This window comes from Bos taurus, chromosome 27, assembly GCF_002263795.3.
Source record: "Bos taurus isolate L1 Dominette 01449 registration number 42190680 breed Hereford chromosome 27, ARS-UCD2.0, whole genome shotgun sequence".
Taxonomy (NCBI): domain Eukaryota; kingdom Metazoa; phylum Chordata; class Mammalia; order Artiodactyla; family Bovidae; genus Bos; species Bos taurus.
The window spans coordinates 19,177,690-19,202,660 of record NC_037354.1 but is presented as its reverse complement, the minus strand read 5'-3'; the positions used below and the strand labels follow the sequence as shown (position 1 = coordinate 19,202,660).

Here is a 24,971-nt window from a genome sequence, read left to right as displayed (position 1 = left end):
AGCTCTCTCATTCAGATCTGTCTGCCCATAGTGGTCAGCCCTGCTGACAAGAGCAGAAGGGAAAGTAGTTGCTGCCTTTGACTGTGTCTTCCAAAATTGGCACCTATCCAACAAATTTTTAAAAGTATAGTGTTGATACAATGGCTGTGAAGACTCTGAAGAAAGCATCATGAAAGGGTGGCTCTGGGAGACACTAAGAGAAAGTAATTTAAAAATGGAGGCTTTGGTACATACTTGCATCTTCCACCTCCCAACCTAGCCTACCCTGCCCTTGGTTTACTCCCTGTCATGTTAGAAATTGTGCCCCTGGGAAGCAGTTTGTATTTGTCAAATGACTGAGTGCATAAATTCATTCCAGAGGAGAAGGAGTTGGTGCCCCATCTTGGCCTCAGGTCCCAGCTGTTTTCTCTTTCCCAGCTTAATCAGTAGTAAAGCTGATGTTGATTCTCACCTGATGCCTGTGTGTATTTCTCAATCATTTCCCAACCAGGAAATGTGAGGAGAATGATTCTCACCCTGAAATGACAACATAAGTCAGCAGTAGCAATTATAGTAACATGTGTATAAGAAGTACTAAATGACCTACTAAAAGTACCAAGCAGATCAGTATGAGTTGTTGAAGATATACATGCATGCAGGGCAGAAATAGAGGCATAGATATAGAGAATGGACTTGTGCACAGAGGTTGGGGGAAGGAGAGGGTGGGATGAATTGAGAGAGTAACATCGAAATATATTCATTACCATGTGTAAAATAGATACCTAGAGGGAAGTTGCTGTATAACACAGGGAGCTCAGCCCAGTGCTCTGTGATGACCTAGAGGGATGGGATGGGGGTTGGGGGTGGGAGAGAGGCTCAAGAGGGAAGAGGATATATGTATATTTATGGCGGATCCACGTTGTATGGCAGAAACCAACACAACACTGTAAAGGAATTATCCTCCAATTAAAAGAAAAAGATACACATGCAGTAAAATAGGAATTCCTAATCAAAGGTAGTTCACAACTGAAAAAGAAAATACTACTAACATAAATAGCTACCATCTTATGAGGTCAACCACAATTCACATATATATTCTACCATGTATATTATATATATTCAGTTATATTGGCTTGAATCATGAAATTGCAGAATTGGCAATTTTATATGGGCTTCCCTGGTGGCTCAGTTGGTAAAGAATCTGCCTGCAGTGTTTGTAGGTTAATGAGTAGTTGACTGTCAACACTTTTATATGGTCAGCCTTGTATTACTGACACCCCAAATACTCACAATTATTTGACTTGACTTGGAAGCTGGGGCCATCACTCAAGATCATCTGTAGACCCTGATGGCTCCTGCTTTTCCTTCCCCTTTGAAGATTTTCCACATCTGGCTCACTATCACTCTTTTAAACATGATTCCTGTCAATATTCTTACTGATTGCAATGTCCACAAAAACAGTTTTTCCAATATTCTGGTTTTTCAAGGTTTTTTGACCTCTTCTCTTTTTTCACCTCAAATGCCCAATTCCATTGTCATGTCTTCAGCATTGGAGCACTTCATTTTATTTCTGGAATACCACTCTTTTTTGGTTCTTATATTCCTCACTGGACAAGTGTATTCAATATCCTCTGTTGGTTTCTATTTCTCGACTGACCTCTATCTGTGGGGTGCCCCAGAACCTGGTCTTCAGATTTCTTTTTTTCTTTACCTATGCTCTCGCTTCCCTGCTTAGTATCTTTTCAGTGATTTCCCATTTTTCCTACAGTCAAGTCCAAAATTCTCAACCATCGTTCAGAAGGCTCTGCTTAGAAACCAGATTGCTTCCGATTTTCTCTCTGGAAGGCATTATTGCTTATCACACCCCCTCAGTCATTCCTTTTAAAGCAGTTCCTCCACAATGCCACACTTTTTTTTGCCTCAATATTCCTACTCACTGGCTTCCTATACATGGGATATTCTTTCTCATGCTTGTCCTTGCATATGTAACTCCTGAGAGTTCAGCTTATGTCTTCTTTAGTAAAGCCTTCTGTGACTTACAACTGTCTAAACCAAGTTTGGTCCCTGTTATTCAGTTCTCAGCTATCCTGTACTTCTCCTTGTCAGTTGTTTGTACATATAATTACTCAGTTATTTATTTGTTTGAAGTCTGCCTTCCTGAATCTATAAATCCTCTCAAGACGGGTCATGTCTATGTTGTAATTATTATATCTGCAATATCTGGTGCAATGCCTGACATAATGATGGTGTATAATAAATGTATGATGATTAAGTGACTGATTATTTACAGAGCTCAGGATCCCAACTTCTCTAAGTAATGAAACATTGTGGGGAGCACACTTCAAATTCTAACTGGAGTTCTACAAGCCTGTCCTTTTCTCCTGTTCCCTCAACCACACTTCTTTCACTCTTTCTCTCTGTGGTATTCGTGGTCTCCAACCTTCTTGTAGAAAGTCTGCAGTTTGTGATGGGCATTGGAAGAAGTATGAATTCTTGAAGCAAGGCTGGATCAAGGACCTGGGGAGATACACCTTGGGTATTGGGCTTTTTTCTCAGAATATCTCTGAAATAAGCTTGCTTTCTATTCTCCAGACTCTAAAATAAAATTTTAGAGATTGTCTCATTGTCATTTTTCTATTAAAGATACAAGATGCACAACCAACCACAATTCTATACTTAATTTTATCAGGATCACATAGGAAAAGATGGGATCTATTCCTGGATGTTAATATTGCACCTGTATCTCAAATCTGAAGGAGTGGTATCTGTGAATTGTAGGATATGCATCTATTCAGTCAAAGTGATTAAAACCTATAAAGAGACGTGGATTCAATCCCTGGATAGGGAATGTTCCCTGGAGGAGGAAATGGCAACCCACTCAGTATTCTTGCCTGGAAAATTCCATAGACAGAAGAGCCTGGTGGGCTATACAAAGAGTTGGACATGACTGAGCACACATGCACACACACAAGAAATAAAACACTACTGAAATCTAATAATAACATAGAGGGCGTGGAACTGAGAAGGTATATTTCAAAATGTTTAAAAATGAGAAGTGTTCTTGTTAGAAGAATGAGTGGTAATGCTCCTGAAGGGTCATTCAGCGTTAGAGATAAGGATTTCCAATCTAGGAAGAAGGTAGTGGAAGCACAATGCTTAACCTCACTGGCCTGTAGTTAATTTAAGGTGGAGCAAAAGATCAGCTGAGCTTTAAGGCAGCTTTAACTTAGTTAAGCTAAGCTTTAACTGTTTTAATGGAGTTCATTGAATGGTCAGGATACTGTCAGTACTGAAGTTGATAAAACCGAGGATGGGAGGCTCCGTGAAGAGAAAGACTGAGAGCTAGGTTCCTGGAGGGTTGAGGATGCTGATGAAGAGCAGTGTGGTACTGCAGAGGTAATGGGTGTGGATGGTATGTGCTTCAAGGCCTGAACTGATGGGTGGGGATAATGAGAAGCTACAAACCTGGTACTTGGGCTGTGGTGCAGGATTCTCTGACTCTGGGTGCACAGGTATGCGAGCTGAATTCAGCTTGAGAAGAGTCAGGAGGGGCATTTTCATGGGAGAGTCAAGAGGAAATTTGTCTATTAGAAATTTTTGTTTACACCTCTGCTAAATGCTTAAGTCTTTGTCCATTTTTCTGTATTATAGAAAGAGCACACCAGTGAGGAATGAAAAAGGCAGTAAAAGGAACATGGAAAAAGAAAAATTGGTAATCATAGGTTGGCAGGTGGGAGAGGTTGAAGAGTCTGTGATGGACATATAGAAGGTCTCCCAGAGAGCAGTTTTGGACTAAAAATGAAAAACGGGGGCATACAAGAAGCTTTCTGTAGGAACTGGGGAATAAATTATTTTCCCAAACAATAGAAAGAAGTGATACACATGCATAATTCCTGCTGCTCTGCTTTAAAGGTGACCTATACTAGGAAATAAGGTCCATCTAGTCAAGGCTATGGTTTTTTCAGTCATCATGTATGGATATGAGAGTTGGACTGTGAAGAAAGCTGAGCGCCAAAGAATTGATGCTTTTGAACTGTGGTGTTGGAGAAGGCTCTCGAGAGTCCCTTGGACTACAAGGAGATCCAACCAGTCCATTCTGAAGGAGATAAGCCCTGGGATTTCTTTGGAGGGAATGATGCTGAAGCTGAAACTCCAATACTTTGGCCACCTCATGCGAAGAGTTGACTCATTGGAAAAGACTCTGATGCTGGGAGGAATTGGGGGCAGTAGGAGAAGGGAATGACAGAGAATGAGATGGCTGGATGGCATCACTGACTTGATGGACGTGAGTTTGAGTGAACTCCAGGAGTTGGTGATGGACAGGGAGGCCTGGCGTGCTGCGATTCATGGGGTTGTAAAGAGTCAGACACGACTGAGACACTGAACTGAACTGAACTGATACTAGGAAATGGCAGATTTCTCTAGTGTTCTTGCCTGGGAAATCCCACGGACAAAGGAGCCTGGTGGGCTACAGTCCATGGGGTCATAAAGAGTCAGACACAACTGAAGCGACTGAGCATGCACACATACAACTTAAATTTCCAGGTGGTACAGTTAGTTAGGGAACTAAGGTTAGAAACCATGACTTGATTCCTTACCTTGGAGTCTAGTTTTCTTTTAAGTTTCCACCTTTTTAAAGGAGTAAAGAGACATGCTTTATTTTCTGTATTCTCTCCCTTACAGTTCCACTTAGTATCTGAGGACCAGGATTAAGAAATAGCATGATGGAAAAATAAACACTAATTAGTAGTGCTACACTCTTTTTGTCTCTGCAGCACTCAGAACAGGATTGCAAAACCTCATCAGGTCTGCAGAACACTGTGAGGACGCCTACAGGTTTTAATTTACAAGTCCTCGCTGTACACTCTGAGAAGAAAATCTAGGTTTTTTTTTTTTTTTTTTTAATGCAATACAAAGGCAGGGTTGAAACACAAGATCAGATGGAAAGAATGCTTATTCTTTTTCCATCATGGAAAATAAGCCTCAGTAATGGTTTAAGAGAAGTAGCCCAGTGGCAAAATATTAAACAGAAATAAATCAAATAATGCCAGAGATTTTCCTAGGGGTGAAGTATTAATACATAGGAAATGTCATAAAATAAAACCTGCCTTAACACCATTTCCCTTAGTGAAATATGCATAAAAAACACTTGTATAAGATGTTAATATTAGGGGATCTGTAGTGAAGAGTATAAAGGAAATCTGTACAATTTTTGGAACTTTTCTGTAAATCTAAAATTATTCAAAGATTTTCTCCACTTCTCTCTCTGGTGTGAGGACCCAGCAAGATGACGACCAGCAAACCATGAAGAGACTCTCACCAGGAATTGAATCAGCCAGCACCTTGTTCTTGGACTAACCAGTCTCTGGAACTGTGATAAATAAATGTCTCTTGTTGAAGTAAAAAAATAAAATTAAAAAAACGAAAAACAAAAAACAACACCCACCCACACAAACTCACTGTAAACTAATAGGTAGATGAGGAAAAAGAGAAAGTAAAGGCATGAAATTATTCTTTTTCTCATTTTCTTACTAATCTTTTAATTAAATGAATGGATTTCAAGATGAGTGAGTCTGAAAAAATTACCACAGAAAAATTATTATCACATTATATCCCTTAGGCTAATATTGATAATAATAATAATACCATAGAAGAACAATAACTTGAAAAGTCATTTTGATGTTTTTCACCTGTTAGCTATCATGCCATAATTTAGTTAATAAAATATGATGTTAATCTAGCATATTTTAATAATTCTTCTGCATCATAAGAGTTTGGAGCAATTGAGTAAATATAATTCCTGCAAAAAAGAGTTGAAGTATGGACTGATTAGTGTCTACACTAGAGTTGACCCAGGAATTCCACAGCATTTGGGTGGGTATTGGGCCATCTGGTACGCTGAGTCCATTTTAGGACTTCAGTCCTATTTTAAGATATTTGAATATTTTAACTATTCTTTCTGTAAGATGTTGAGTTTTGTATCTGTATCTAGGAAATTCCAGGCAGGTCCTTAATTTGGGGAAGAGTGGGCAGAGAGTAAGAGTTTGAGTAAGTCATGGTGGAGCAGCTTGACTAGACTAACCTTCTCACATGACAGAAATTAAACTTTGGACAAAATAGTAAAAATTATCTAAAGGTAATAGAGGGTGACCAAAAGTATGTAGAAACTTGAGGAGAGTTAATTCTAGTAAGAAGGAAATAACATTCTTAACATTTTTTTCAACTTAGGGCAGGCCCCAGGAAGTGCCACTAAGAGTCATTAATACTCATACAGAAACCTTACTGTTACTAAAACTTAAATCTTACATGAGGAATCTGAGGACAGAGTTCAGAGCAACTAAATAGTCTAGACATGAGGCATGTGTGAGGACATGAAGACACATGTGAGGCATGTGTCTTCTCTAGACACAAGTCTAGAATTTGGAGCTTGAGATCAACCAAATTAAACAATATCAACAATCAACTACTAAGTAATATCAACAAAAATTCTTCAGAGGGACAAATCAGAATCCACAGTTTCTACAATATATTATTCACAACATCCAGGATACAGTCTAATTAAATCAGACATATGAAGAACATACTAAAAAGGAAAGGCAAGCAGTGGTGACTGACCCAGATGTTGGAATTAGTAGACAAGGATTTTTAAGGGAGCTATTATAACTCTGCCTAAAAACAAAAACACCAAAAAAGACTTTAATGAATGGATAGGAAATTCCGGCAGAGAAAAAGAAATTTTAACAACAAAGCAAAAACCACAGGAGGATCAAATGGATTCTAGAAGTGAAGAATAGTGTCTGAGATGAAAAAGTGATGGGTTTAACAGCAGTTTAGAGATGAAAAAAGAGTGAGTCTGTGAACATGAAGATAGAAAAACCTTCAAGATGATCTAATCTGAAAATGTGTGAGCAGTCAAAATCAGGTGTGGGGAGCTTTTTATTTGTACTTTTATTGTATATAGCCTACCTTTTCATAAGTTTACTAGACTAGTAAGTCAGGGGAATGTTTCATCAGAACGCATCTTTAAAAATGTTTATTTTTGTCTGCAATGGGTCTTCATTGTTGCGTGGACTTTCCTCTAGTTGCGGCAAGCAGGGGCTATTCTAGCTGCCGTGCACCGGCTTCTCATTGTGGCGGCTCCTCTTGTCGCAGAGCGCAGGCTCTAGGGCGCGTGGACCCAGTAGTTGCAGCTCCCAGGCTCTATAGCACAGGCTCAACAGTTGTAGCGCAGGGGCTTAGTTGCTCTGCCGCATGTGGGATCTTCCCAGGTCAGAGATTTAACCCGTGTCTCCTGCGTTGGCAGGTGGATTCTTTACCACTGAGCTACCAGGGAAGCCCAGGACGTATCTTGATTTTGACAGTGCTTTAAACAAAATTTCTCATGATATGCTTATGTACAAGATGGAAAAATGTGGACCACATGGCTCTCTGTACATTCATTCTTGATCTCTGCCACTCTTCTAGACTGACTTCAGTGCTACATAATGGGGGTTATATAAAATGCAATACCCGAAACAGGGAAGGAACACTGACCTGTTACCTGCGATTTTTTACTTACTTGTTATCCTCCTTCACTAGTATATAAACTCCATGAAGACAAGAAATGCCTATCTGTATCCTCCTAGATGCCAAGACCTGAAATTAGTCCTGCTGTCTTGAACAGGGGCAGACACTGGGTTAACATGAAGATGAGCATGGTGACAAGAAATCCAGGAATGTATTACATTCAGAAATTCAGGTTAACAGAATGTTTGTTTCAGGGAACTCAGTCAGCTGGCAGCGGGTCCCTGGTGCCAAGCTAGTGTTGGAAATAAGACTTAAGTCTCTTGCGTGCTTAGTTGCTCAGTCATGCCCAACTCTTTGCGACCCCACGGACTGAAGCCCGATAGGCTCCTTTGTCCATGGGGATTCCCCAGGCAAGAACACTGGAGTGGGTTGCCATGCCCTCCTCCAGGGCATTTTCCCAACCCAGGGATTGAACCTAGGTCTTCCGCCTTGCAGGTGGATTCTTTACCAGCTGAGCCACCAGGGAATCTGTCTCTTGAGGGTAGTGTTTCTCCAAGTGTGTTTCAGAGGCCTGCTTCAGAATTACCTGGAGTGCTTGTTAAAAACTGGGGGACTAATCTTAGATTTGTTAAGCCTGTGTCTCTAAGGATGGGTCTTGGAAATCTACAGGTATCCTAGACAATTCTTATGTATATACATTTATTTTTAGGGGTTGGGGAGCTGACAAAAGCAAGGAATGGACTAAGTCCTAGGGCAAGTTTCACAGTCTTGGCACCAGTGGCAATTTGATTGGATGATTCTTTGTTAAATTATTCGGGGTGGGGGGTGCTGTCCTGTGCATTGGAGAATGTTTAGCAGTATCCCTAGTTTCTAATCCTCTAGATCTCATATTACCCCCTCCTCTCCCAGTTGTGACAACCAAAAATGTCTCCAGACATTCCAAAATGTCCCCTGTGGGCAAAATTGGCCCTGCTTGAGAACCACTGCTTTGGGGGATAAAAAGGAGGAGAAAGCAACACTGGAGAATGTCAAGCTGTTGAAACTAGGATGCCACGTTAGGGTGAGAGCTACAACAGGAGTTCCTCTACAAGGCTTGTTATGTTGGTGGCTTAGCAACATTTTTGTAGAGGGGCCATGGGAGTCTAGAGTTGGTGACAGATGGAATATAGAGGCTGAGAACTAGACAGGGTGTCACACCAGGTCTTGGTCATGGCTGTGCACTGGAATCAACATGGAATTGTAAAAACATAAAAATCCATCAGCCAGCCTTAGCTCTACTGAAGCAGAATTTCCAGTGAAGTCCAGGTACTTGGTACACAACCTGGATTCAGGAACACTCACAGGGTTAGATGACATCCTGAGCACTGTGTTCAGGAACTCAGAAGGAGACAGTTCAGTTCAGTTCAGTCGCTCAGTCGTGTCCAATCTTTGCAACCCCATCGACTGCAGCACGCCTGGCCTCCCTGTCCATCACGAACTCCTGGAGTTTACCCAAACTCATGTCCATTGAGTCAGTGATGCCATCCAACCATCTCATCCTCTGTTGTCCCCTTCTCCCACCTTCAATCTTTCCCAGCATCAGGGTCTTTTCCCAGTATCAGGGTCTTTTCAAATGAGTTGGTTCTTTGCCTCAGGTGGCCAAATTATTGGAGTTTCAGCTTCAACATCAGTCCTTCCAATGAATATTCAGGACTGATTTCCTTTAGGATGGACTGGTTGGATCTCCTTGCAGTCCAAGGGACTCTCAAAGAGTCTTCTCCAACACCACAGTTCAAAAGCATCAATTCTTCAATGCACAGCTTTCATTGTAGTCCAACTCTCACATCCATAAATGACTACTGGAAAAACCATAGCTTTGACCTTTGTTGGCAAAGTAATGTCTCTGCTTTTTAATATGCTGTCTAGGTTGGTCATAGCTTTTCTTCCAAGGAGTAATTCACGGCTGCAGTCACCATCTGCAGTGATTTTGGAGCCCAAAAAAAGTCTGTCACTGTTAACACTGTTTCCCCATCTATTTGCCATGAAGTGATGGGACCAGATACCATGATCTTAGTTTTCTGAATGTTGAGCTTTAAGCCACCTTTTTCACTCTCCTCTTTCATTTTCATCAAGAGGCTCTTTAGTTCTTCTTTGCTTTCTGCCATAAGGGTGGTGTCATCTGCATATCTGAGGTTATTGATATTTCTTCTGGCAATCTTGATTCCAGCTTGTGCTTCATCCAGCCCAGCGTTTCAGCCCAGGAGATAGACTGGGCATAAAACTGCCTGGGCAAAGCAGACCTCAGCAATGCTTAGTGTCTGAACCTCTTTCATAGCTCCCTTTCCATCCCACAAGTGAGGATGAAAGCATTACATACATATTTGTTATGGCTAGACAATCCTAAGTATGGAATTTCCTCAATTTTACTCTTAGCCTCTGTTCTGAACCTACTTGCTCTTTTGTGATGTTTCCTGTTTTCACCCCACTGCTTAATGCAATTTCTTTCTCTCTGTCCAGCCCCCTCATCCTGTTATTTGCTTGGCTTGTGTATGATCTGGGCAGTTTCAGAGGTAGAATCAAAGCCTTGCTGATGGACTGGGAGTTTCTAACTTCCTTTTAAAGGCACTGCTCAGACACCTATTGTGTTAAGAAATGGAAAGTAAGACTGTAAAGCAGTAAGACAGCTTCCACAAACTGCACAAGAAATATTAGTTTCATACAGTAGAACCTCATCCTTTTGACAGGAAATCCAGAAAAGAAAAAAAATTCTGTGCCACTTTCCAAGTACCTCCATGGGGAAGCTCAATTAAACTTGATTAATCTTCGTTGAATCTAGCTACTGGTTCAGCAAGAATTACAAAACAGCCCAATAATTCTGTAAAAACATTGGTTTTATTATCCAAAAAAAAAAAAAAACCCACAAAAGGAGAAGACAGAAACAAAAATCCTGGTCATTTGCAGTATCTATCAGCTTTCAATTTGGCTCTCCTGTTTAAACAAAAAACAAATAATAAAAAAATTAATCTATGTGAAAACATGTCATATAGTGGTCACCTGCTACTAAAATCATAAACTTGTGTTCGGCAATTGTGCCCTCAGTTTCAGCTATTATATTACCATGCTGCTTATGGTAAAATATTTTAATTAAAATGTTTACTTCTCAATTTTATGTTTCATAATACATGGGATTTTATTCTTACAAAAAACACTTTTCCTAATCTTTAACTCATGTTGCCTAAGGGCTTTTAAAATCCATAACAGCAATTTTAATTGCCTCTGAATTTAAGCATGGCCTAAACTTTTATTTAATACGGTGGGAATGTTGTATTTTCATAACTGATACAGGTTACAGGACACAGACCTTATTCTGTTTCTTTCAATTCCATATCCTGATTACTTTAATTGACTATTCTTGATTGCCTAGAAATAGGTACGTTAATACGCTCAGCTGGAAATAATCATCATTTGCTGTCTTCAGGTAGTCACTTGATTGACTGGTTAACAGGAAATACCTGATAAAGCACTGTTATTATCAAGTAATCTAAAGAAATATCTTAAAGCTAACTTTGCAACATAGGACTTGAACAGTGGCAGAATACCAAATTCTCTTCTGATCTGGTGCTTACTTGATGTGTACTTGTAAGCTCACAGCTAAGCCTCTCCAACCATTTTACTAATGTTGGAAATCCAGGACACTACTTTCTTAAATAGGAACTAATAAACAAATATTAATAATGTGCTATGTTGAATATCCTGCACATGTATGAATTCAACTTAACAAAGTGCTTCAATTTTATCAAGTTTATACTTAGAAATTTTTAAGCTGACATTTATCTCATTTTTGGAAACCTCTAGTACTTTTAACAGAGCCCACTGAATTTTAAAATTAGTCAAACTACTTCTCTCTAGCCCTGGTTTTAACAGTTACAAAAAAGTCAATGGTAAATGAATTTATGAAGTAGTTTTCGTCAAACCTGAATTGCTTGTAACAAAATATATAAGCACTTGGAATCTGGCTATTTCCAAAAATTTTTTTTGGTGATCTTTTCCCAGACTTACAATGTCCCTTTTAAGGTAATACCACCACATTCAAAACTTAGAAATAAAGACAATTTTTTAAAATTACAGTAATTAAGAAAAGAACATGTGTTTATACACCACTTCTATTGGACACTGAAAATAGTTGGAAATGAATAAAAATTTACTTACCTGTCCAGAAGTGTTTCATGCAAGAATCCATCTTTCCGGGCCTTTTTTAGAATTTTACTGTCTTCTTTACTTATTTTAAGCTTGTGGTCTTGGAAGCTCTGGAATTTTTTTCTGTTAAGAAAATGCCTTTCTTGAAAAATGTCTCAAACTTTGATTATACATGTTTACTAACAAGCTTACTAATATTTAAGTTTTTCATTTACTAAAAAAACCCCTGTTTTTCTCAAATAATTTACAACTTTTCAACAACAAAAATGACCTTTCTACCCCACCATCAAGAAGGCAGTTGTCTGGGTAGCTCTACAAACTTAATTAACACTTGGGAGTGTTGGCTGGAGTCTCCTGTGTCCTGGCAACGTTTGACAGGCTTTATGTACTGACAGTGACAGCCACTCTACAGAGCAGGACTGTTGTTTAGTTGCTAAGTTGCATCTGACTCTTTGCGACCCCATGGATGGTAGCCCACCAGGCTCCTCTGTCCATGGGATTCTCTAGGCAAGAATACTGGAGTGGGTTGTCATGCCCTCCTCCAGGGGATCTTCCCCACCCAGGGACTGAACCTGCATCTCCTGCATGGCAGGCGGATTCTTTACCACTGAGCCACTGGGGAAGCCTTGAGCAGGGAGAACAGACCAATCCAGGTGACAGGAATGTTGAAACCTGAACCCTTACAAGAGGCATTCAGCTCAATGCCCTGTCCTAGAGTCTGTATTATGTTGTCTTTTCTTGTCTTTCAGGTCTTTTATTTTAGGTGTCTTGAGAAGCATGTCATTGCCAAACCTATGGTTCTAAAAGAAAAAAAAATACCTACACGTAATTGATTTCACACTGTTTGACATTTCCTTTGTCTTCTTCTGGAATATCATCTTTTTTCTTAGTTTCTCTTTCGGCACAGGATCTGATCTATATATTGGAGATGAGAATACAGAGGTTACACATTTATCTTCCCCTGCTCCACCTTATTACAAAAGAACATTCTAGATGATTTCTTATACAAAAGAAGAAAACAGCTTGGCAGTTAGATTCAGAAAAAAACAAGTTCTAGATATGTTTATATATATATGTAACTTACATAAATAACTGCTATTATATGTTTCCTTAGAGCCCTTACATGAGAAAAACTAAAGAGAAAATTACTTGAAAAGCATTTTACAGATCAGATATCACTATGCCAATTAGGCAATAATTTAACTAGTTTAATTTTGACTCCAAAACTAAATACAGTAGAATCAAATTATCCTGCTATTTAGTGCACACTTTATAACACTGAAAGTTTAAGACAGTAGCTGTTTTACTATGCACAGGCTTTTACCAAATGCTTCAAAGCTTTTGACATAACACAACTTATTTCTACCTAATTGGAATTTATCCCTCTTAAATCCTTTTACCTTCATAAGTTTTGACAGATACTATCACCTGCAATAGATTAACTGACACAGATATAACAATTAAGATCAACTGAGTAGGGCAAAGGGCTTCCCTGGTGGCTTAGATGGAGAAGACTGCCTGCAATGCAGGAGCCTGGGGTTCGATCCCTGGGTGGGGAAGATCCCGTGGAGAAGGGAATGGCTACCCACTCCAGTATTCTTGACTGGAGAATGGAGTGGGGCAGGAAGGGGATAGAATTCAGGGCCAAGGAACTGGCATCTGCAACCCAAAGGACCAACATCTTGAAAGTGATCTCTGTGGCTTAGAGCATGTTCCAAGACTGCTTTGAAAGTTGTAGGCAATAATAAGGCATGTGCGATTAATATGTGTGCAACCACTCTGGCTGGAGGAGTCCTCAAAGAGCTGTGGAAATCCTGTACTGCGACACTATACTGCCCTTGGCAGGAAGGGATGTGTTCTGGTATGTAAGGCCAGTCTATGAAGGTGGACGCTGACGCAGACAAGCAGAGCCTGCAATGTGGAAGGGAGGGTGGACCGAGTCCTGATTATCGCTGCTCAGAGGTTCCAGGTACCTGCCCAACCAAACAGACCCAGGGAAACCTGACAGGTACTTCATATAAAAACAGCTGCAACTGTTGATAAATACAGCATAATTTTTTTTCCTTCTGTAGTTGTGCAAAGTACTGCTCATAGAGTTGCACTGTTTGTCTTCAATAATCATACTTTTATAATGTAATCCAAGTAAACAATTTAAACATGATACAAAAAATTAAATATAATTAAAAATGAAATAAATAGGTGAGTGGGATCTTAGTTCTCTGACCAGGGATAGAACCCGTGCCCCTGCAGTGGAAGCCTGGAGTCTTAACCACCAGACCACCAGAGAATGCCCCGCCAGCATTTTTCTAGTGACTTGCTTTCGGAGAAGCAATGTGCTGTGGAATGTAACTTCTAGGGTCAGTTGGGCCTGGATATGCATTCTGTCTCCAGTTTCGCTGTGTGACTTCGTGCAGTGACTGATCAAAACAGTGAGGATTTAAGGATGGTTATAGGCTGTTCCTCCCCTGGACAGTTAAAAGTTAATAGTAACTATCTTATAGGAACACTAAAGACAATCATGCATGTGCCTAGAGCTATTTGCTTTAGTTTTATGTATTGAATAATTGAAAAATATTATGACTAACACTTTTAAAAATTACAACAAAAGAAGGTTTTAGATTTAAATTTTTTTTGGATATTTTTAGCAGCAAAAATGGCTTTTGAGAAAACTATGGAAGATATACTAAAACTTCTAATTTCTGAGTTATCTAGAATGGTATTTCTTTCTCCATCAATCAACTTCAAATGATGAAAGGAAGAGTTACTGGTATTAACATTCTTGTTTCAAAAGATTAGCGATATCTTTGAGGTTAAAAAGAATACTGTAAGACTGTAAAACTGAAGATTATGAGAACTGAGAATATTTAAAAAGTAGAATCAAATATATGACACAGAATTTAAAACAAAATGTATACACATACTTGATAGATGCATTTAAGTTATGCTGATAGAGAAAATGTAACACGGATTTTTATGCTTTATTTATAAGAATTAGGCCACTTTAAAAAAGGCTTTTTTTCATTTCTTTCTGCCTTCCACCATGGCCCTCACTAATTAATGCATTACACACAGTGAGTGTGGATCAGACTGCAACATTTTAAACAGACGTAGTCACACCATATATGTGACGTGAATTAGTCTATAGAAAATTCTCATGATTACCTTTATCATTTCTTCTTCTCCTGCCGTTTTACTTTTTGCTTCTATATCACCTGCTTCATTGCATCTAATAAAACAGCTATTGGAGGCCAGTAAAGCCATTTTCCCCTAAATGAAACAAAATAAGAAGTAAGTTATAAGAATATCTGCAAAAAGATTCTTAAGTCTTGAGATTGAACTGATTCCTTCCCGAATCTAAAAGGAATCAGGAACAAGAATGTGAAGAAAACCTAGAAAAAAACACAAAGAAAAGCAAATCAGAATCATTTATAATCTTACTACTCAAAGATAATCACATTAAATACTTTTAATTTATTCTATTAGTAGGTTTAGTAGGACTAAATTCTAACTATATGGAATAGAATTATTTCCTTTGGTCTCTAAGATTTACTGGGATATAATTGATTTAGTCAGTTTTTTTTTTTTTTTAATTAGCTTTAAAGAAAAAAAAATATAATGTATTTTACTCAAATAGTAATACTTTAAGATTTTACTCCATAATTAGAAAATATAAAAAAAATAATAGTTGAAGTATAATCAATTATACTTCAATAACATTAAAAAAAAAAGAAATGCAGAAAAAGAATAGAAAAGCTAGCCGTCGATGCCTCTGAATTTATTGCTCAGAACTTTTAAGAATCAATGTGTGAGGGACTTTTGGGTGTAGGAAGAATTTAATTATCTATCATAACCAGTGACCAAAGTGCTAATAACATGAGTTTGATTTAATTTCTTATTTGAGGGAGTGAGGGCTGAGTTTCCTGTCATCTGCATGACTCTTGGTAAGCTGGGATGTGGCTGTGATTTAGTCCAAGGTGATTTAAATCTGTGCTGCTGATTTTTCTGCTGAGTCCCTTTTCTGCGTTAAAGTTTTACTTGTTACACCAGGGACTTTTAAGTCTTTCTTTAAAATTTTAAAACTTAGTGTCTTCCCCCAAAATAAAGTGAAATGAAAATCCCTAAAATTCTGTATGATGGTAGTGTCTGAGTCATCATATTGCCTTATGATATGCTGGCCTTTTCTGTTGATATAATGAGAAATAGCTATTCAGTTTCTTTGCCAATTAAAAATTTTTTTTTTTTTTTGGTTTTTGCTACTGAATGTTTTTTTTAAAATTCTGAGCTCAGATCAAGTGTAGAAACCTTCACAGTTATAAAGGTCCATAGTAATAAAACCTTTTCATCATTGCTCAGAACTGATCAGCCTTTAATACACACAACTCACCCATCAATAAAGTCCTCAGTTATCTGCTGTCACCTTTACACACACACACACACTTTATTTTAAATTCTTTAGCTTCTCAGAACTACAGAGATCATGTATCAGGTAGACTAAAAGGTCTGATGCTCAGATTTGGCTATTTTCATCACTGATCCACTTCTGTAAGAGCAGATCTCAGAGACTTGAATGAGTTTCTTATATATTTTGGACATTAACGCTTTAACAGATATCTAGCTTGTAAGTACTTTTCCCCAGTCCACAGCATGTCTTTTCACTCTGTTGATTGTTGTGTTTTTTTTTCCTGTGTTGCACTATATTTTGAGATCTTTTGAAGGTTATAAATTCATGTTAGTTTTTAAAAATTTAATGCATTATATTATTGCACTCTACTTTTTTTTTCCCCTCAAAATATGCTCTCGTTGACTGTTAGAGACTTTCTCTTACACTGAGAAGGAGCTTGTAAACAAAAAATAATAGTACTTACATCTTGAAAGACGGGTTCCCACTGCTCTCTAGGTCCAATTGCATCTGAACGCCCAACAACAAGTCCGTCTGAATTTATACCAAGGTATTTCCCATAGCCAGATTTCAGGGCAATTCTTCAGATTAATAAAATTGTTTAATGTTAAAAACTGAGAGAAATTTAAATGTGGAACATAAAAACATGTGTATAAAATTCAGATTAACCACAGTTCCAATGTTCAAAAGCCATGTGTGGCAAGTGGCTACCATACTGGACAATGTGGTTCTGTGCATACAGGTTAATATTCTACTTTTTAAGTACAACTACTATATAATACATTATGCAGCATTTTCCCAAATTCATTATTCTTCAAAAACACCACTTTTAATGGATATATTCTATTATAATGTATCATGTTGTATTACAGTGTATTAATTATAGTTCAACTCAAGCTTACCTGGAATCAGACAATTTGACAGCTGTAAACTGCTCTGGAGGACTAGGGCCCTCATCAACTACGAGAGAAAACATTTTGAAGTAAATATGACATTTCTTATAAATATACATGTAAAAATACTCTTTAGCTTAAAAATAGGTAGCTCTTTCTCTTTTAAAAACAAATGTAAGAATATTATATAATTATAATACAGTATTCTGGTGGTTCAGACAGTGAAGAACCCACCTGCCAACAAAGCAGATGTGGGTTCAATCCCTGGGTTGGGAAGATCCCTTGGAGTAGGAAAAGGCAACCCACTCTAGTATTCTTGCCTGCAGAATCCCATGGACAGAGGAGCCTGGCGGGCTACAGTCCACAGGGTCACAAAGAGTCAGACATGACTGAATAACTTAACACATGACATAGAATTCATAGTATCAAGAGTTACTTTATCTTCAAATGTAGCTCTGTTAACATCTTGATTCTAGATCATCAAGACTCACTTTGGACTTCTGACCTCTACAGTTGTGTGATAATAAATTTGTGTTATTTTAAGCCAAAAAAAAAAAGAGAGAGAAAGAATACTTTATCTTCTATATGTAAAACTAAACTTTAGTTTTGTTAGAAAGTCTCTAACAGTCAATGAGAACATATGTTAAAAAAAAACAAAAAAACTAAAGTTTAGTTTTACATATCTAATGAGATAGGTCAGCATGATGCTTATTTATTTAGTTACTTCCAAGATACTATCTCTTTGTGTTTTAAAATGCAGTCAGCACAAATAAGCACTTAATGTTTAAAAAACTAAAATGCTTTAATTTATTCAAGGGATGACCATTTGGACAAAAAGCTCTTAGTAATTTCCTAATTACTTCATGTCTCATTAGTGCTTCTTCCCATGGGCTAAAAGAAAAGAGAAAACTTCAGATTAACAGTGCCCCGGGTTAGCTGTGGCAAAAGGTCTAAAGAGTAAAGGAATTCAAACTTTTGACTCATCTAGGTTTTCTTTTTCTTTCCTTTTATTATTTCAATTATTCACATTAGTTTGATTGCCATGGATACCCTTTTGGAACTTACAGAATGTTTTCAAATGCTTACACTGGAAAGAGGGAGTTGCCAATAATGTAACTAGTGAGGAAGGAAAAAAGTGGAAGAGTCAAGTCAATGGATTCACTCCTCTGGCATATATTTGCTATTAGAATTTAGCCTAAGTGAATGAACGCCATAAAATATTAACTTCAAGTGGCCTTTTCCATCCCATTGCCTCTACCAGACACAAACCTTCTTTATGTGGAGCTCCCAGGGTAAAGAGTCCATTGTCGAGTGCGTGTATGTAGGTTCCTTTATCCATTTCAATTGCTATGGTTCCTGAAATCTCACCAAAGTTCGTGACAGTCCACCAGATTCCTAAAAGATAAAATCAGTCATTTAAATTTACATTTTGTATTTCTGACAGGAGGTTCTTACTTGCTGCTGTTGTCATTATAACTTATTAACTTTTTTTTGTTTTTAATTTTGCAGTTCTAGAGTAGTTGAATTCAGAGAGATAAAAAACAGGATGGTGGTTGCTAGGGACTAGAGGAGAGTGAGGTATGGGCATTTATAGTTTAATGGGTGAAAAGTTTCAGTTTTGTAAGATAAAAAAAATTCATCTTGAAGATGGATGGTGGTGATGGCTGCACAGTAGTGGGTATGCACTTAATGACACTGAACTGTACACTTAAAAACGGCTAAAGCAATGGATTTTATGTTAGGTATATTATACTACAATTCAGATAATTTAGTGAGAGGTTTGCAAGATAATTTGAGTTTTTTCTGACTTATAATTGTTTCAGTACAAAAAAAATGTTTTACTCAGAATCATTATCAACATCCTATGATCATTCATTCTTTATTAAAAAGGTAGTAGTTAGTGATAGAAAATAATTTGTATTTTATATGTTCTGTGCTATACTGACCAAGTACACTTCATGTTGATTCTCCCCACATGACTTAGTTTCTAAATTCAATACAGTCAATTCAATACAGTCAATCCAACAGGATTTACTGTAGAAAGCAATACATTGATTATAAAATTTATATGGAAATACAAAGGATCTACAAGAGTATAAAGAAGTACAGAAGTATAAAGCTGGGAGATACACACCACCTGATTTCAAGACTTTATGAAATGACAGTAATCAAGACAAATATATAAACAGAACAACAGACAATAGACAAACCACTGGAACAGAGTCCAGAAGAAGACTAACACATATAAAGTCAACTGATCTTTGACAAAGACAGCAAAGCACTTTAATGGGAAAGAAAGTCTATTCATCAATAGGGCTAGGACAACTGCATATCAATATGACAAAAAGAGAGAAAATAATTTGTAAAATACATTTGGTTAAATGATATTTATAAGCATCAGGCCTTTAAAATGATATATCAGAATCTCTGGGCTATTAAGTAGTCTAACAATGGCACCTATTAAGTCGGAGCCCTAAGTTTCCTCTCTCCTGTGCTTTGTTCTGATGATGAAGAAAAGGCATCAGACATCGACTGTGCTAGAACATAAAAGCAACCTATAACTCCAATATTTGAGCACTTTTAAGACAAACGTGAGTTGGCCATAAATTCCTTCCACTTTCTTTTTACTACTTATCCCTACTAGGAAAATATTTTTAAGGGGATCTCGACCAGTGCTAACTTTTCTCAGAATGAAGTAATAGAAAATTGACTCACCAACAATATCAAGCTGAGTTTCTTCATCTTCTTCTCTTTTTCTCTTCTTCTCTTTGCTCTTTTTCTTCTTACTACAGGAGATAATTTATATAGATGAGTTTAGATATATTGATTTGCATACTAAATGTAAGATGGAATCTTAGAAGACTCTTCTAAGATATACACTAATATATAAATTACTGATCTACAACAACATAACTTGATATACCCTCTTACTTCTAACACAGAGAAGTTACTTCTGATCCTGTTCATATTGTGTTACAGTTAAAGAAAACAGACTCAGGAGCCAGACTGCCTTTTAGAATCATGATTCTGTCATTTCTTAGCTCTGTGATTTTTTTGGAGAATTTACTTAATCTGTCAATTTCCCCACCTATACAAATGAGGATAACAATTTAATCCAACTCTTACTGTAAGGATTAGGAGTTAAGGCATGATCTTCATACATTACTTGTGAAAATGTAAAATGATGCAACCAGAAGAGTTTGGAGTTCTTGAAAAGTTAAACACGGAATTAGGTTTATGGAAACCACAGGATCTAATGATTCTCCTCCTAGGTTTACACCCAAGAGAAATGAAAACATAGGTCTGCACAGAAACTTGCATAAGAATATTCACAGCAGCATTATTCATAAGAGTCCCCAAAATGGAAACCCAAATGTCCATCAACTAATGAATGGATAAACAAAATGTGTTATGTCCATACAATGGAGCACTGGTGGTAGTTTAGCCACTCAGGCGTGTCTGACTATGTGCAACCCCATGGACTGTGGCCCACCAAGCTACTCTGTCCATGGCATTTCCCAGGCAAGAATACTGGAGTGTTCCTTCTCCAGTACATTTCCTTCTCCAGGGGACCTTCCTCACCCAGGGATCAAATCTGCGTCTCCTGCATTGGCAGGCAGATTCTTTACCACTGAGTGACCTTCAGTTCAGTTCAGTTCAGTCACTAAGTCGTGTTCAACTCTTTGCGACCCCATGAACCCCAGCACGCCAGGCCTCCCTGTCCATCATCAACTCCTGGAGTTCACTCAAACTCACGTCCATTGACTCGGTGATGCCATCCAATCATCTCATCCTCTGCTGTCCCCTTCTCCTCCTGCCCCCAATCCCTCCCAGCATCAGGATCTTTTCCAATGAGTCAGCTCTTCGCATGAGGTGGCCAAAGTATTGGAGTTTCAGATTTAGCATCAGTCCTTCCAATGAACACCCAGGACTGATCTCCTTCAGAATGGACTGGTTGGATCTCCTTGCAGTCCAAGGGACTCTCAAGAGTCTCCTCCAACACCACAGTTCAAAAGCGTCAATTCTTTAGTGCTCAACTTTCTTAATAGTCCAACTCTCACATCCATACATGACCACCGAAAAAACCATAGCCTTGACTGGACGGACCTTGGTTGACAAAGTAATGTCTCTGCTTTTTAATATGCTATCTAGATTGGTCATAACTTTCCTTTCAAGGAGTAAGCATCTTTTAATTTCATGGCTGCAATCACCATCTGCAGTGATTTTGGAGCCCCCCAAAATAAAGTCAGCCACTGTCTCTACTGTTTGCCCATCTATTTGCCATGAAGTGATGGGACCAGATGCCATGATCTTCGTTTTCTGAATGTTGAGCTTTAAGCCAACTTTTTCACTCTCTTCTTTCACTTTCATCACGAGGCTTTTTGGTTCATCTTCACTTTCTGCCATAAGGGTGGTGTCATCTGCATATCTGAGGTTATTGATGTTTCTCCCGGCAATCTTGATTCCAGCTTGTGCTTCATCCAGCCCAGCGTTTCTCATGATGTACTCTGCATATAAATTAAATAAGCAGGGTGACAATATACAGCCTTGACATACTCCTTTTCCTATTTGGAACCAGTCTCTTGTTCCATGTCCAGTTCTAACTGTTGTTTCCTGACCTGCATACAGATTTCTAAGGAGGCAGGTCAGGTGGTCTGGTATTCCCATCTCCTTCAGAATGTTCCACAGTTTATTGTGATCCACACAATCAAAGGCTTTGGCATAGTCAATAAAGCAAAAATAGATGTTTTTCTGGAACTCTCTTGCTTTTTTGATGATCCAGCGGATGTTGGCAATTTGATCTCTGGTTCCTCTGCCTTTTCTAAAACCAGCTTGAACATCTGGAAGTTCACAGTTCACATATTGCTGAAGCCTGGCTTGGAGAATTTTGAGCATTACTTTACTAGCATGTGAGATGAGTGCAATTGTGCGGTAGTTTGAGCATTCTTTGGCATTGCCTTTCTTTGGGATTGGAATGAAAACTGACCTTTTCCAATCCTGTGGCCACTGCTGAGTCTTCTAAATTTGCTGGCATATTGAGTGCAGCACTTTCACAGCATCATCTTTTAGGATCTGAAACAGCTCAACTGCAATTTTATCACTTCCACTAGCTTTGTTTGTAGTGATGCTTTCTAAGGTCCAGTTGACTTCACATTCCAGGATGTCTGGCTCTAGGTGAGTGATCACACCATGATTATCTGGGTCGTGAAGATCTTTTTTGCATAGTTCTTCTGTGTATTCTTGCCTTCTCTTCTTAATATCTTATGCTTCTGTTAGGTCCATACCATTTCTGTCCTTTATTGAGTCCATCTTTGCATGAAATGTTCCCTTGGTATCTCTAATTTTCTTGAAGAGATTTCTACTCTTTCCAGACCTGGGAAGCCCTTAATGGAATATTATTCAGCCATAAAAGGAATGAGTACTGATACAACATAGATGAATCTTGAGAATGTTATCCTAAGTAAAAGAAGCCAGATACAAAATGCTGCATATTGTATCGTTCAGTTGTTCAGTTGTGTCCTAGCCTGCATATTGTATGATTCCATTTATATGGAATGTTTATGATGCAAACTGATACAGACAAAAGGTGGATTAGTGGTTGCCAGGGATTAGGGGATGAGCAGAACGTGGCTGCTGCTGCTGCTGCTAAGTCACTTCAGTTGTGTCCGACTCTGTGCGACCCCGCAGACGGCAGCCCACCAGGCTCCCCCGTCCCTGGGATTCTCCAGGCAAGAACACTGGAGTGGGTTGCCATTTCCTTCTCCAATGCACGAAAGTGAAGAGTGAAAGGGAAGTTGCTCAGTCGTGTCCAACTCTTTGCGACTCCATGGACTGCAGCCCACCAGGCTCCTCCGTCCATGGGATTTTCCAGGCAAGAGTACTGGAGTGGGGTGCCATTGCCTTCTCTGGAGCAGAACGTGGAGTGACTGCTAAATGATGGTGGGGCTTCCTTCTGAGAGGATGAAAATGTTCAGCAATTCAACAGTGCTGAGCCTTGTGAATATACTAAAAACCACTGAATTCTACTTTAAAAGGGCGAATTTTATAGTATATGTAGTATATCTCAACAATAAAAAGCCCAAGAGTGACTTTTAAAAAAGTTAATAGGTATTGCTTAGAACAGTTCTTGGCACATATGAAATGCTACATGTGTGTTAATTATATTGACAGTTATAATGACTATAAGACACACTTGTTTGTATTTTCATCACAAAATAAGCTTTCACAAGCTAACTCTCTCCTCCCTATGAATTCAGACAGTAACAGTTTCGTATGTATTCAGGATAAATTCTTAATCCCAGACTCCTAGGCAGAGTTCTTGAGAGTCGTGGCTTCAGTTTGCTTCTTGACACTTTCTTTCCATCCCATCTAAAAGTACCTAAAACTCTTATCACTGAGACCAGGATGAAATGCTCAGCATTTGTGTAAATGATCAACCCTGAGCAAATCTACTAGTTAAAAAAAAGGTGTACGTATGAGTGGCCAGATATCTTTTCCTAAAAAATCTCATAAATCACCAGGGTAACTTCTTCCTTGCATTTGGCTCTACTTATTTACTGTACACGTCACCTCGTTTAACCCTCAAAACAACCCTTTTCGAGCATCACTAATCCCCCCAAGAGGAATCTCAAAGATACTAAGGAACCTGCCACAAGATTAGTAATTGGTGGAGTCCAGATTCGAACCCATAGCCTTTTCAAAATCCGTATCTGCATAGTGCATTAAAATTAATTTTTTTTAAAGGTGGCAGGGAGGCAATGATAAAAACAGTTATCCCTAATAAAAGAAGTTACTTTTATAACCCATACGATCAGACTAACACAGCCCTACCAAGCATAGGTCTGGAGCTGGGGGTTCATGAAGGGAAATCCAACCTTGTGGCTCCTGGTCCCCCAGGTGGGCGCTGACATCTGAGGATCACGGCAAGAGGCCAGGCCCAAGGACTGGGAGCCTGAATGACAGCTGCCAGCGGCCCCAGGACACTCGCCCCAGGGAGGGGAAGGCCGAGCGGCGTCAAGAAAGAGGGCGAGAATCTCCCACGCAAACCCGCGTCCTTACCTCTTGGCCTTGGTTCCCTTGAGCACGAGTTTGGTGGACTTCACATAGGAGTACTCGGCCATGGTCGTGGCAAAAGACGTGAAGCGGAGCAGGAGCGGGCGACGGAGGCACAAAAGTGAAGCCCAAGCTCCCCGAAAACGTACGCTCCAGCAGAGAGGGCGCGTCTCCCCCCGGCCCCTGGCCTTTTTTCACCCCAACGTCAAGTCCCAAATAGAGTTCCACTTCCTGTTTACAGACTGGGTACGGCATCCGCAGAGGGCCGAAATAGACCCGCGTTTCTTTTTTTGCCTGCGCCCTGAGAACGGGCTTTTCCGAATGCGGAAGCCGGGGAGACGCGCCCTCTGGTGGACTCGGCGGGTCTCGCAGCCGAGCTGGGCGACTGGAGCCGCTCTGGAGAGAGTCCGCCTGCGAGGTCTTGGGAGGAGGCGGTAATTAGCTCAGGGATGCTTTGACTCAAATCAACCCTCCCGAAGCCGCTCCATGGACTGGTTCTGACTGCGCGCCCGCAGCCAAGGGCTGGGCCCGCGTGTGCAGCGGGGGCGTTGACTAACACCGGGCGCATTGTTTGGCCTTGGGCGACTTCACAAGCCGTCTCAATTCCGTAAACATTTATTGTACTCTTCGTACTTACGGAGACTCGAGTAATGCAGAGGAAACAAACAGGGAATAAAATAAAAGACAATTAAGTGCCAACGTTTGGGCGGAAGATTTCACTAGCGCTGCAGGATTTTGGGTGGAGATGGGCAGGCGGGTGACAGGGAAAGTTAATGCATCAGAGAGGTCTTTCTCCGTATAGGGTGGATCTTAAGAGGCTTCCACAGCTTCAGTCCCTGCTCCCATCTCTTCAACAGTTTTATAATCTACTTCCCTGATTTCCATCGTCTCTCCCTTCCAAACCATCTACTGTAGTGCCGAGTGATCTCTCTAAAGAAACAGCTGATCATTATCCCCCTTGTTTT

General features: G+C 39.3%; 1 protein-coding gene, 1 long non-coding RNA gene and 2 other non-coding genes across 4 annotated transcripts in view; 1 reads left to right on the top strand and 3 right to left on the bottom strand.

Annotated features, from left to right (window-relative positions):
• Positions 1-24,971, top strand: part of LOC107131907 (uncharacterized) — a 236,116-nt gene that overhangs the window by 8,920 nt on the left and 202,225 nt on the right. The gene's annotated exons all lie outside the window — the stretch shown is intronic.
• Positions 10,338-24,207, bottom strand: FRG1 (FSHD region gene 1). Its single transcript, NM_001075566.1, is given in 9 exon segments — positions 10,338-10,452; positions 11,674-11,784; positions 12,485-12,576; positions 14,824-14,928; positions 16,527-16,641; positions 16,963-17,020; positions 18,223-18,348; positions 19,669-19,739; positions 24,013-24,207. Coding segments are annotated over 9 exon segments (777 nt in total). The 5' UTR covers positions 24,075-24,207; the 3' UTR covers positions 10,338-10,415.
• Positions 15,940-16,012, bottom strand: LOC112444675 (small nucleolar RNA U2-30). The gene has a single exon (XR_003033042.1). It is a non-coding gene; the product is annotated as a small nucleolar RNA U2-30 (small nucleolar RNA).
• Positions 16,120-16,196, bottom strand: LOC112444676 (small nucleolar RNA U2-19). The gene has a single exon (XR_003033043.1). It is a non-coding gene; the product is annotated as a small nucleolar RNA U2-19 (small nucleolar RNA).